This window comes from Adelges cooleyi, unplaced genomic scaffold (genome assembly GCF_023614345.1).
Source record: "Adelges cooleyi isolate 19-005CV unplaced genomic scaffold, UGA_ACOO_1.1 ACOO_flye_CR_arks_rails_tigmint_CR_PRNA_574, whole genome shotgun sequence".
Taxonomy (NCBI): Eukaryota; Metazoa; Arthropoda; class Insecta; order Hemiptera; family Adelgidae; genus Adelges; species Adelges cooleyi.
Genome location: NW_026096268.1, coordinates 10,975,730 through 10,988,698, shown reverse-complemented (window position 1 = coordinate 10,988,698; position 12,969 = coordinate 10,975,730). Strand labels below are relative to the sequence as shown.

Sequence of the window (12,969 nt, the reverse complement as noted above, 5' to 3'; positions counted from 1 at the left end):
GTTTATCGTTTTTTATGGTAATCATAGAAGGTATTTTGGTCACTCGAATAGTCTTAACCTTTTTCTTTGAACAGGGCTTAAATCAATTAATTTGATGGTCAAAAGTTGAAAAACACAACTTCTTCCTGCACAAACGTACCCTAACAATGTTTAGCAAAATATTTATAAGTAATAAATAAGTTGGCACGACAAGGATTAAAAATTTGACCTATAGCAGATTTGGATGTAGTAATGCATTTGAAAACGGTTTAATAGGTAAAAACAATGCCTAACGCTTTAAATAATGCGATTTTATTGATAAAACAATCTAATTCTTAAGGAGCCATAAAAATAGGTTATATTGGATTAGGTTTGCTCTAAAAATGTTGGCTTTTAAAGGATCTTACTTCTACAAAACATAATTATAATTGCGCTTGTGCTGTTTTAACAGACAACTGTTGTTAAGGTTATTTTGGAAAATGATTAAAAACAACAACAAAATCCCATAATTTGCATAGTTAGTTTATTGGAAAATAGTTACTGAAATTAATTTTAACATTGGAATATATATATTGGATTATTTTTTGAAACATATTAATGTATTTTTTTTATATCAGATCAACTTTCATCCAGTAAGTCTTGGCTAGTCTGAAAAAAAATACAAACATTTTAAAAAAATGATATGAGTTTGGTTTTTGGTTGTTTCTGGTAAAATCAAGTTTAGGCATAAAAAGTTTTAAGAAACTACTAAAGATACATTAGGGCAGGTTAGGTTTATTTAAAAGCATTTGAAAGATCTTAACTCTACAAGACATACTGTAAACGAACCATGGTTAAGGTTCTTTTGAAAATATTTTAAGAAAATAAAATAGTTTGCATACCTTGTCAACTTATTATACACAAATCTGGATCGTCTCTGGAGATCTAGAAAAAATGCGTACAAAAACAATTAAAAAATGGATATGAGTTTGGTTTTTGGTTGTTCCAATCCTTCTTATTATTTTCACAATACGGAAGAACTATATTTTGTAGCTAACATAGTAGTGTAGTTTATTTAAATAATTCTATGTTTCGACTAATGAGAGAAAGTCTACTGAAACTATAAAATAACTTTAGCTTGCATAAGCAGTACCTTAGCCTAAAATGGATTTCAGAGAGACGGCAGTGGTTACTACAGAATAAATTAAATATGTTGATGATAAACTTGAAATTCATGACATTACTGGTTACTTGGTTGTACTATATCATACTCATTCTGTGTTAGGGTAGTGATAATTCCAAAGTGTAAAAAAAAGGTATATAGCAAACAGGTTGTATAGTTAATTTATTGTACAATTATTTTTGTATACTACTTAAAAAATTGTTTATTAGAGACATGTTTTTTAAAAGCGGAAAATCATAACATTTTTGGTTTCTTGACAACACTACTTATCATTTCCATTCTGTATTTAGACTCGTTCGTTCTACTACAGTGCTACCTAATATTACTAATTTATACTTACAAGTCTTGTGCGTCGATGACGAAAGAAGGGCTTATGTGATTCATCGCGGAAGAACATCTTACCAATTTTAACCCCGTCTTGTGGCTCCGTGGACTCAACAAGTTTCATTTTAATTTCGCCTATGCTAAAATATAACAATAACCAATTCTATATTATGATAAAGGGGTTCTTAAAAAAATTGAAGTTTAATGAGTTTTGCATTTATTCTAGCATGTATTAGCATAATATTTGAGATCATACCGTTCATCGAAGGAATCGCCATAAATGTCTGCTGGGCTTCTAAAATTTGTCAAATCCGTTTTTAAACCAGAAATCTCGAATTCCAATCTCTCTACGAAGACACCCGAAGCATGTATTGCGTCAATTTCTGGCAATGTATCGGGAAGCGATTTCGTGAAATCTCTGTACAATCCCAAATTAGTGCCTACGACCTTCATTTTATCGAGTTGTCTTATAAGCCACATGAAATCTCCCTGGACGCCTGATTTTAGGGATTCGAAATTGCTTTCAAAACTGCCGCCGTGTGGTACGCAGTTATCTACAATGAAATTGTCCAACAATTGAATCGCCTCGTTGATGACGCAAATAAGTTCGTTGATAGTGTCCACGAGCGGTAATGCATATTCGTTTGTAAATTTTGTTTTCATCACATCGGCATAGACTTTGTAGTTGATTTCCAATCCAAACGTCTTCTTGACCATGTCTGCCCATACTTTGTGGATTTCTTTGGACGTCTTCAATAAGAAATCGTGGGTTGCGAATAATTGAAAGCCACCGCTTACAAAGTTAAAGTCATAGTCCAAGTGTAATTTCTCCCAGGTTAACTGCGATAATATCTCTTTAAATCTTTCATTTTTAAATATTGTTTCACGATCAAACGACGTGTGTGCTGCAATCCGATTTATGGCCGTGGTGATGTTGGATCTGATCTGTAACAAATCGCGTAACACGAAGAAAGCGCTTAGGCTTGCGTACTTTCTTAACGTGCAATGATAAGCTGTTTTGATTGTGTCGCGGATCGATTCGAATGCCGTCACATCATTGTTGTTAGCTTGTTGCTTAAATTTATCCACGGCCTCCCCAACGTTAACAGTGGTATTTGAGTCGTTGGCATCTTTTTGAATTATATTTTGATCCATAGCTGCGTCCCATTCGTTAATTGGGGTTTCACCGGACAAAACTAGCTTTAGTCCATCCAAATCTAAATTTTCAATCGTTGACGATATGCAATGAACGCCGGAAAGACACAATATAATCACACTAAAATGACTATATATGATAAAAATCATATTGTTAATGTTTTGCTGACGTTGAATACTTGCTGTAGCTCAGGATACACTAAAACGTTTTGGATTGTCGGTTCGACTTATAACGTCTTCAGAACATCTATAAAACAAAATTGCATTAGTATAGCTGTTAAAATACATTCGTGTCTAAATTTCTCCATTTTGGCGGTTAAACAAATATAATACTGCCACATTCCCATAATAAATCAAGACATAATTTTTTTATTAGTCCCATAATTAAAAAAAAAAATATTACTGCTAAAAAGTAATCAATAAAAAATGTATTAAACGAAACTGGCCTTCGACATGTTTAAGAACTTACATTTTATAATTCAGAAGTAGGTTTAGCCACTTTGATGTAAAACATGGAAGGTATTTTGGTCACTCAAATAAATTGGTACGACGAGGTCTAACAATCTAACCAATCGCTGATTTTGGGGTAGTAATACATTTGAAAACGACTTAAAATCAATGTCAAACGCTTTAAATAATGCGCTATTATTGATATAAATATCATAGCTATTAAGAATCCAATAAGGATAGGAGATAGATTTGCTTTAATGGTTTTGAACTTTAAAGGGTCTAAATTCTACAAGACATCAGTTTATTTGCACGTGTACTGTTTACACAGGCAACCTTCGTTAAGGTTATTTTGGAAAATGATTAAATAAAAATAATAAAATCCCTTTAAAATAGTGAATTTATTGTACAATAGTTTCACTTATATATTTCAATGTTAGATTATCTGTCGAATATGACGGTTATTTTTTTCGTGAATTTAAGAAAAACTTGTTTTTGAAACGAACGCTTCCCTACAGTACAATAATCCAGATATAAATAGTGTATAAATGCAAAAATGAAACAAGTGTTTTAACTTTTAACACACACACATATAGTCATAAGACAAAAAAATATTAAACTATAAGACACGTGCCCAAATTACAGACACTGTACACATTAAAACCATTAGACCTATGTAATTTTTCCACGTTATATATTTTGTCATATGGATATTCAAAACGGCAGTTGAAAAAAATATATATATATTAAAATATCTGTGTGCAGTAATTCTAAAATTGTATGTCTATGCGAGAATATTGTTAACCTATGATTAATTACAGCCTTCGAATTTATACACACATCAAGTAATCTTAACAAGTGCACACAAAGAATGCGAAGGCAACGATATTATACATTGAAAATATAAACAGGACGAAATTATTTGACGTTACACCGAACCAATTCATTTGTTTATTCATACTGGTCTTCTTTAAAATAGAAAATTCGTCATGTTACAACCATTATAACCACAATATCAAGAATAAAATGTGGCAAAAAAATTAACCATTCGCCCTAAAAAATCAGGAAAACCCAAATCAAAATTTTATAATTATTCAATTTTAATTGCCCTTTAACTTTGATACAAACCTCTATCCCACAATAACTACATCCTAACATTTCAAATCAGAATTTTGCCTCCGAATATAACGCAGTATTTTTTTGAAATATAACAATTTTTTTTATAAAAACAAATGTAGTATGTTTTTTTAATTAAATTAAATGGTCATGTTGATGAACATTTTTAAAAATTTTATTAGTTTTTACAATGTATAAAAGCATTCGCTATGAAGGCATTCGCAGGGTACACGTTATGTTCATAAAACAAAATATGTCACATTTTTAAGAAATAAAAATCGAACAAATTATAGACACGGTACACATTAAAACTATTTTACCTATGTAATTTTTACACGTTTAGACCTAGGTCTTATAGAACTAATAACGGAAGAGTATGTCGAGTTAGATTTGCTGTAGCTAATAATTTTTACCTTTAAATAGTCATTTCTACAAGACATCCTTTAATATGTGCCTGTTCTATTTTGACTGACAAATGTCCTTAAAATTATTTAGGAAAAATATTTTAAAAAAAGTCCCGTAATTTACATAGTTAATTTATTGTACAATAATTTCTGTAATACATTTTAACATTATATTATATATGTGATTATTATTTTAGACATGACAATGTATGTTTTTGGTATCAAATCCCAATTTCATCGTGTTGGTCTTGGGGGGTCTGAAAAATAAACAAGAATTGTTAAAAAAGGATATGGGTTTGGTTTTCGGTTGATCCTGGTAAAAACCAAGTGTATAACATATGGTAGAATTTTTCTGTAGCTAACATAGAAAAATTAATTAAAATAAATCTACACTCCGTCTCATCAGGAAACATCTGTGAAAAAATATTACCTACTCTTATCTTGAACAAGGTACACTTTAAATGATCCATAAACAGCAGTACCTTAGCCAGAAATTTATTTCAGAGATAGGATAGTGATTACTACAAAGTAAACTGTGTATGTTGATGATGCACTTAAAATTTAAGAACTTGGCAGTACCATATCATACTCATTGTGTATGTTAAGCTAGTAAAACATTTGAACATGTTTTTACTAATCGAGTTTAGGGATAAAAAAAAATTAAGTACACTTTAAACCTTAAAGAAGCCAGTAAAGAATAGGGTAGGTTAGATTTTTAACGGTTAAGGTATCTGAACCGTTGTTAAGATTATTTTGAAAACATTTTGAGAAAAAATAATAATAGGTGTGCTCGTTCTATTGCAGTGCTACTTAATATCAATATTTTATACTTACAGTTTTTCTGAGTTTACGACGGAAGTCGTTGGCATGTGCGGAATCGCGAATCTGCAGCATGCCTATTTTTATCTCATTTTGTGACTGCGCTTGGACCGTTTCTACAAATTTCGTGGTAATTTCGGATATGCTAAAATACAATTATAATGTAAATATTGAAAAACTATCAAATTAAAATATACTAATTTTAATATAGTCAAACATTTTGAAATAATATTAACTAGAACGCGTCACAATAAAAATAACAAAAATTGTACTAATTTTTATAGAAAATCTTATTTGTTTCAATTTTAAAAGATGAAAAAAGGATGATTCATAAAATGATACAGGAGTAGAATAAATTTCGAAGTTCAACAAGTTTATGATCAAAAACATATTATAGATCACACGCCTTATGAGTAGTGGACAAACGAATCGATTAGGCGATGTATGTAAAAGTCAATTATACTTATCAGGAGTCATCCTAACCTAGTCATGGTACCAAACTAAATGAAGAAAAGCCTCGAAATAACCTAAACAGAGATGGTTAAATAATGTTGAAGACGATTTGAGTAAATTTAATCAAAGAATATGGATAAAAGATTGTATTGAATAAACAATTGTAGTAGGGGCTAACTTTAAAGGCTTTAAGAAAAATAAGTAGAAAAAATAAAATGTAGTCTCCATTAAAAAATCGCTATACCGTAGAAATTTAGAGTTGTGCGAATTGTTATGTAAATAATTTTTTGAATAAAACGTATAGCGAATAATAATAATTATTATTTTACTATTTAATAAAATAATCATTTTACAATTTATTCGAATAAAAAATTATTTTCCTATATGAAAATGGTTTTGTATATTTTGTAAATTTAGAATTTTTAGATTGTTACTGAATAGTATTTTCAAATATAATAACTTGAAAAAAAAACAGTTTAAAATTATTCGAATACATTTTTTTGTCATTTGAAACTATCCGAATAATCATTATTTTTATAACATATTTTGATATAATACCGTGGGTTGAAGCTAGTGCCGTAAATTTCAGTTGGGTTTCTATTATTTGACAAAACGGTTTTTAAACCAGAAATCTCGAATTCCAAATTTTCTATGAAGACACCAGAAGCCTCTATTGCGGCAATTTCTTGCGCTGTTCCCTCTTTCGATTTTGTAAAATCAATAACCAACAATTTTTTATCTATCTTCCTCATTCTATCGAATTGCTTTAAAACCGAAACCATATTTGTGTGAACACCATTTTTCAAGGATTTGAAATTTTCCAGAAAATTGCCGCCGTGTCTTACGCACTTGTCTACAATGAAATTGTCAAACAATCGAACCGACTCATTGAAAACAAAAATGAGTTCGTTGAGAGTAGTAACATACTGTTGCTCAAAGTCGTTTTCAATCTTCGTTGTAAATACATCCTTGTAGATTTTGTAGTTGATTTTTAAACCGAGCGTCTTTTTTAAGATTTCTGCCCAAAAAAGGTAAAGATCTTTTTTTGCTGGTACATCGAACAAGTGTTGGCTGAAGAATTGAAAGCTGTCACTAAATTTAGTGTCCAGATCTATGCAATATTTCCCGTGGTTTAAACGTTCAAAAATGGCTTGATATGATGGATTTTTATAGACTGTTTGAGGATTGTAATTCGACGTATGTTCTCGCGTTTCTGTTACGGCTGCCAAAATGTTCGCTTTGAACTGCCACAAATCCTGAACAATCAAAAAAGTGGTTAAGCTCGCGTACTTCGTTAAAGTGCATTCATAAGCCAATTTGATTATGTCACGGATCTCTTGAAATTCCTCCACAGATCTATCGTCAATATTTTGCTTAAAATTTTCCACATCCTCCCTAACGTTAACAGTGATTATTTGGCGGTCGGGACGTTTGTAGAATACACTTTGGTCCATAGCTGCGTTCCATTCGTTAGTGGAAGTTTCATTGTTTAGTACTCGTTTTAGTTCTTCCAAATCTAAATTTTCAATTTTTGACGATATGCAATAAGCGCCGGAAAGACACAATAGAATCACACTAAAATGACTGTTCATATTGTTAACGTTTTACTGACGTTGAATACTTGCTGTAGCTCAAGAAACACTAAAACGTTTTGGATCGTCGGTTTAGCCTGTAACGTTTTCTGAATATCTATGACATTAAAGGGTGTTAGCACATTAGTTAGTTTTTGTTTGCGTATTAGTTGTTTATCTTTGTTGCACGTACATTTTCGAAGGAATGAAAATCACAATTCTATTAGGTTTGCCTCAAGTCAGCATTTTGTGTTTTATGTAAAATATCTTCAAAGCCAAGTACAACTTACATACTTTGTCGGGTTTAGCTATCAGGCGCATCATTTTTTATTTGTATTGTCCGCCGTCGCAGATTTATCAAAAAAATAGTTCAATAACAGTCTACTTAGTTACATACAAAAATATAAGGACTAAATTTCACAATTTTTCCGGTGGATACTTATTTTTGTAGCGTTCAACTTTCGAGAACTATATTTTTTATTTGTTTTGTCAGCCGTCGCAGATGTATAGAAAAAATATTGTTGTTGAATCTCAATTTTAATAATTGTTCACAAATGCCAACAATTGTAATACTCCTTATACAATTTTTACTGTTTTCCCAAAATCGTTTCTCTGTGTGATAAATATCAAAAAAGTATCAAACTTTTCGGCAAAATTTTCTTTCTAAATGTTATTTAAAATGTTACAATTTAAATTTCAAAAGTCGATTGCACTGATAAAAGAAGTTCAGAAAAAAAACCAGTATAGTACGGCCTGGGCATAAAGGGGGGGGGGACATCATATTAACGAGGAGGGTAGGGGTTCACAGGTCAAAGAAATTATTTTAACTGAAAGTGTTAACGGATGAAAACATCAACCACAAACGATTGATTGGAGTTAGCCCTCTCTCGCTTTTTTTTGAAAAGTCACACTGCATGTGTGTTACAAAGAAAATAATGTTATCAATATTTTTTTGATTATTTGGGCTATTGTCGTAAAATGTATTTTCAGGTTTTTTTGACAATTAGTTTTTTATAATTTTTTTCATATAATCAACGGTCATCAACAGAAAAATGATTAAAAATTAGTTCTCAAGTTCATAGTTTCTTACCGATACCCGTAAAAAAATGTAGATACCAATTTCACAGTTTACCCGTAAAATACATTTTGTAGCCTTAAGCTACCAAGAGGATTTTTTTTTTTATTTGTTTTGTCGCCGTCGCAGATGTATCGAAAGTATAGTTCAATAACAGTCAACAAATACCATCGACTGTACGACACTTTATAAAAAATTTCACTGTTTTCCACAACCGTTACATTAGGTAATATAATGGTAGAAAATTGTTCTAAATTATTATTATTTATTCGAAAACTTCATCAAATGTTACATATTTAACAATTTAAGTTTCAAAAGTCAATTTCACTGATAAAAAAAGACAAAAAAAAAAACAAGCTATTATAGTTCGGTCAGATCACAAAGGGAAAATAACATAATGGAGGGAAGGAGTTCATAGGTCAATAGAACTTATTTTTATATTGTAGATCCGATAATCAAAAACAAATTATTAGAAAACACATTCTTATGTAAAATAACCTCAGCTTTCTAAAAAAATATTTGGTTAATTTTTCGAGTAACAGAAAGTCGTTAATATTGAGTTAATAAATATGAAAAGTTGGTTCTTTCGCGTTTCCCAAATTTTGAGAACCTCTCTTATATTTGTTCTGAAAGCTGATTTAATTTTGCATAAGATGTGTAAATTTCAAATTATGTTCTTCTTAAAAACGCTTAGAAATATAATAAAGGAGGTGAAATTTGTATTTATTCGTCGATAAACTATCTTATTTCTACACATAGTAATTTCAACTATTTTGAATTATAATTGTATATACATTCTTATAGGCACCCTTCTGTCACACAACATACCTTACGCGACGCCCCTACCCACCAATTCATCCATCAAGTCAGCATTTTGTGTTTTATGCAAAATATCTTCATAGCCGAGTATAACTTTTATAATGGTTTCATAAAAAAATATAGGTACCAAATTTCACAATTCACCCGTGAAATATATTTTGTAGTGTTAAGCTACCAAGACGAATTTTTTTTTATTTGTATTGTCAGCCGTCGCAGATGTTTCGAAAGAATAGTTCAATAACACAATCAAGAAATGCTAACGATTCTACGACTCCAAAATTTTACTGTTTTACCACAATCTTTACTTTATGTAATAAATATCAAAAAAGTATCGAATACGATTTATTAGCAAAATATTATTTGTTTAGAAAGTTTATTAAATGTTAAATAATATGTTACATTTTAAGTTTCAAATGTATATTGCACAAAAAAAAATACAGAAAAAAAACCAATATAGTACCGTCGGGGCATAAAGGGAGTGCAGCATATTAGAAAGAGGGAAGGGGATTCACAGGTCATCAGAAATAATTAAAAACACCAAGTACAAACAAAAATTAGTAATTAACCCCCCTAGGTTTTTTTTTTTGAAAAATCACAGAATAAAACAGAAAATCATGAAAATTGAATTTAAAATGTAAATAGTTAGTTTTTTCACGTTTCCCAAATTTTGAAAGCTTTTCTAAAGTTTTATTTTCAGAAAACAGATTTGGTTTTGCATAAAATGTGAAAATGTATGGTTTGTAGGTAATTACGGCCGATTTTTAAAATGTTTTATCAAGTTGGTATATATTATAAAACGGTATAAACTGTGGTACACTTGTATACACATATACCTACACCTTGATTTTCGATATCGAGAAAAACACATGATAAATTTACATTTTTTTCAACTTGTCATAATTTCTATAGACCTGTGATCCAAACCACAATACGCTTTATCACCGCCATGCTCCATCCTCAACGTACTGGCTGTTATAATTTTGCTTTTGGTTAAAAACTTTTTAAAAACGTTTTTTGCTATCAAACGGATACAATATTACATGTATGTGTTAACACACCCATATGGTCATAAGAAAAATATTAAACTATAAGACACGTGTTCAAATTACAGACACGGTACACATTAAAATCATTGGACCAATGCAATTTTTCCACGTTGTATGTTTTGCTATATGAATATTCAAAATAGTAGTTGGAAAAAATGAACTATAATATATTATACTATATCAGCAGTAATGTTATCGACCGATTTTTAAGCAGTCGATAATAAAGCACAATCTTATTAATCCCATAAAAATTTTCTATTCAGAGGTTATCCTTCCACAATTGTGGGTGGACCAACAGAAGTTTTATTATTTTTTAAAGTCTTGGGCACGGGTTTTAAGAGCCAATTTATTCGTCATGTTTTGAGAGATAGAAATTAGAAGCAGTAAGAATAGTAATAGTAGGGTAGGTAAATGGTTCAATACATTGTACATACCATAACAAAGTTTAGTAAAGAATGTATTGAGTAATAAATAAGTTGGCACGACAAGGTCGAAATCGCTTATTTATTGGTAGTAATATATATGAAAACTACACAAAATCAATGACAAACACTTTAAATAAAACTTTAAACATTTAAGCGTTTAAAAACTCTTAAAAGACATGCTTCTATTTGCGCCTGTTCTGTTTTAACAAACAACCGTCGTTAAGGTTATTTTGGAAAATTACTTTAAAAAAGAACAAAATTTCATAATTTGCATGGTTAGTTTATTGTACAATAGTTACTGTAATAAATTTTAACATTGGATTATATATGTGATCATTATTTTAAATGTAAGTTTTTGATATCAGATCCCACTTTCATCGTGTTGGTCTTTAGAGTCTGGAAAATGTACAAAAATTTTAAACAATTGATATAATTTTGGCTATTGGTTGTTGATGTATATTTTACTAGCAATTCTTCTTATTATTTTAAAATTACGGCATAACTTTTCTATAGCTAACATAAACATCGTAGTTCATTAAAAGAATTCTATACTCCTGTCCATGAGAGAACGTCCGTGAAAATTATGAAGTACTCATAACTAACCAATAATGCATAATATGCAGGACCATAAATAGAAATGTCAGAGAGAAGCCAGTAATTACTCCTGAAAAAATTGTGTATGCCATTGATAAACTTGAAATTCACGATCTTACTAGTATCTTGACAGTATTTTACTATTTTCATTCTGTTATGGCCGCAAAACATTTGAAATGTTTGTAACTTTCTTATTGTCTTATTTTTTTATTAATTTTAATCTCATTATATTAGGGCAGAACTTTTATGTAGGTAACATAGCGGTCAATACTTTAATATTTCCGTTCTGAGTAAATAGACGTTCTCGATCTGTTACGGAATGTCAATACTTTATACTTACATTTTCTGTGAGTTCACGTTAAAAGTCGTTCAAACGTCGTCCATCTCGATTCTGCAAATCTGCAGCATACCTATTGTTATATTGTCATATGACACTTCATCGTCCGTTTCTACAACTTTCGTTTTAAATACGGTTGTGCTAAAATATAATAATAATATGGTTATTAAAAAATTATCAATTTAAAATATATGAATTTTACTATAGTTAAACATTTTGAAACAATATTAACTGAAATGAGTACAAATAAAATTAACAAAATTGTAATGATTTTTAGATAAAAGCCTATTCGTCCTAATTTTCGAAGATAATGTTATTCCAATGACTTTTCCTTATATATTGTGTTATCTAGATGAATATTTAGGTAACGTTTTATTCGAATGATGCACTATGTTCAATAAATTACCATGGATTGTCCATTCCTAGCAACTAACAGTATTTTTTCAATATACCCGATCTCAAATACATAGTTTTTGCTACATTTATTAGCTACACTTCCTTATCCCGATATCCTTCTGCCAGCTTAATAAGTATCTCGACTACATCATTCTAACTCCCGAGAAGTTGTTAAAGTTCTGCATGTATACTAGCTTTTTATAATATATTTTGATATCATACCGTGGGTTGAAGTTGGTGCCGTAAATGTCCGCTGGGTTTCTATTATTTGGCAAAACCGTTTTTATACCAGAAATCTAGATAATTTTACCCAACCGACTGTAAAAATTGTTTTTTTAAATATTATAATATACAATTTTAATAAATGTAAATGTAATAACAAACTACTAAGAATTAATATTACAATTTAAGCCTTATAATTATGTTGTTAAATTTGAATATTGCGTAGGTTTTATATTTAAAATAAATATAATATTAGTCTATAGGTAATAATAGTTATTAAAATTATAATACATGTTAACTATTTTGCATCAGTTTCTTGATTTCTTTATTGTAATAAATAAGCACTTTTTTTTATTGATTAATGAATATCACATAATATAGTTGAAAATATTACACATGTATTAGGTACAACGATAGAAAATAATATTATGTCGTTGACATTAAATTTTATATACTTCATTTTAATTAAAAAAATATTGAACATAGAAAATTACTATTCTTAAATCTTAATGAATATATCAAAAATATCACATTCTACGTTTATGAAATCATATTTTTTAACAATTTATTTGTTTTGTAATATGATTTCGAAAATATAAGTTAAGCTTGTACACAAATTTTTTTT

At 29.6% G+C, this 12,969-nt stretch overlaps 2 protein-coding genes across 4 annotated transcripts in view; one reads left to right on the top strand and one right to left on the bottom strand.

Annotated features, from left to right (window-relative positions):
- LOC126843513 (beta-3 adrenergic receptor-like) overlaps positions 1-12,969 on the top strand; it is a 169,648-nt gene that overhangs the window by 54,288 nt on the left and 102,391 nt on the right. The window lies entirely within an intron of this gene.
- Positions 618-2,842, bottom strand: LOC126843517 (uncharacterized). Its single transcript, XM_050581087.1, has 4 exons — positions 1,722-2,842; positions 1,482-1,605; positions 861-903; positions 618-627 (listed from the first exon to the last, which is right to left on the bottom strand). The coding sequence occupies exons 1-3, from the start codon at positions 2,768-2,770 to the stop codon at positions 865-867; spliced, it is 1,212 nt and encodes a 403-aa protein (XP_050437044.1). The 5' UTR covers positions 2,771-2,842; the 3' UTR covers positions 618-627; positions 861-864.

Coding starts and splice junctions, on each gene's coding strand:
- LOC126843517 (XM_050581087.1), bottom strand. CDS start 2,770: ATGATTTTTATCATATATAGTCATTTTAGTGTGATTATATTGTGTCTT. Junction 1,606..1,721: donor GGCGATTCCTTCGATGAACG/GTATGATCTCAA, acceptor GTTATATTTTAG/CATAGGCGAAATTAAAATGA. Junction 904..1,481: donor GTCATCGACGCACAAGACTT/GTAAGTATAAAT, acceptor CATTTTTTCTAG/ATCTCCAGAGACGATCCAGA.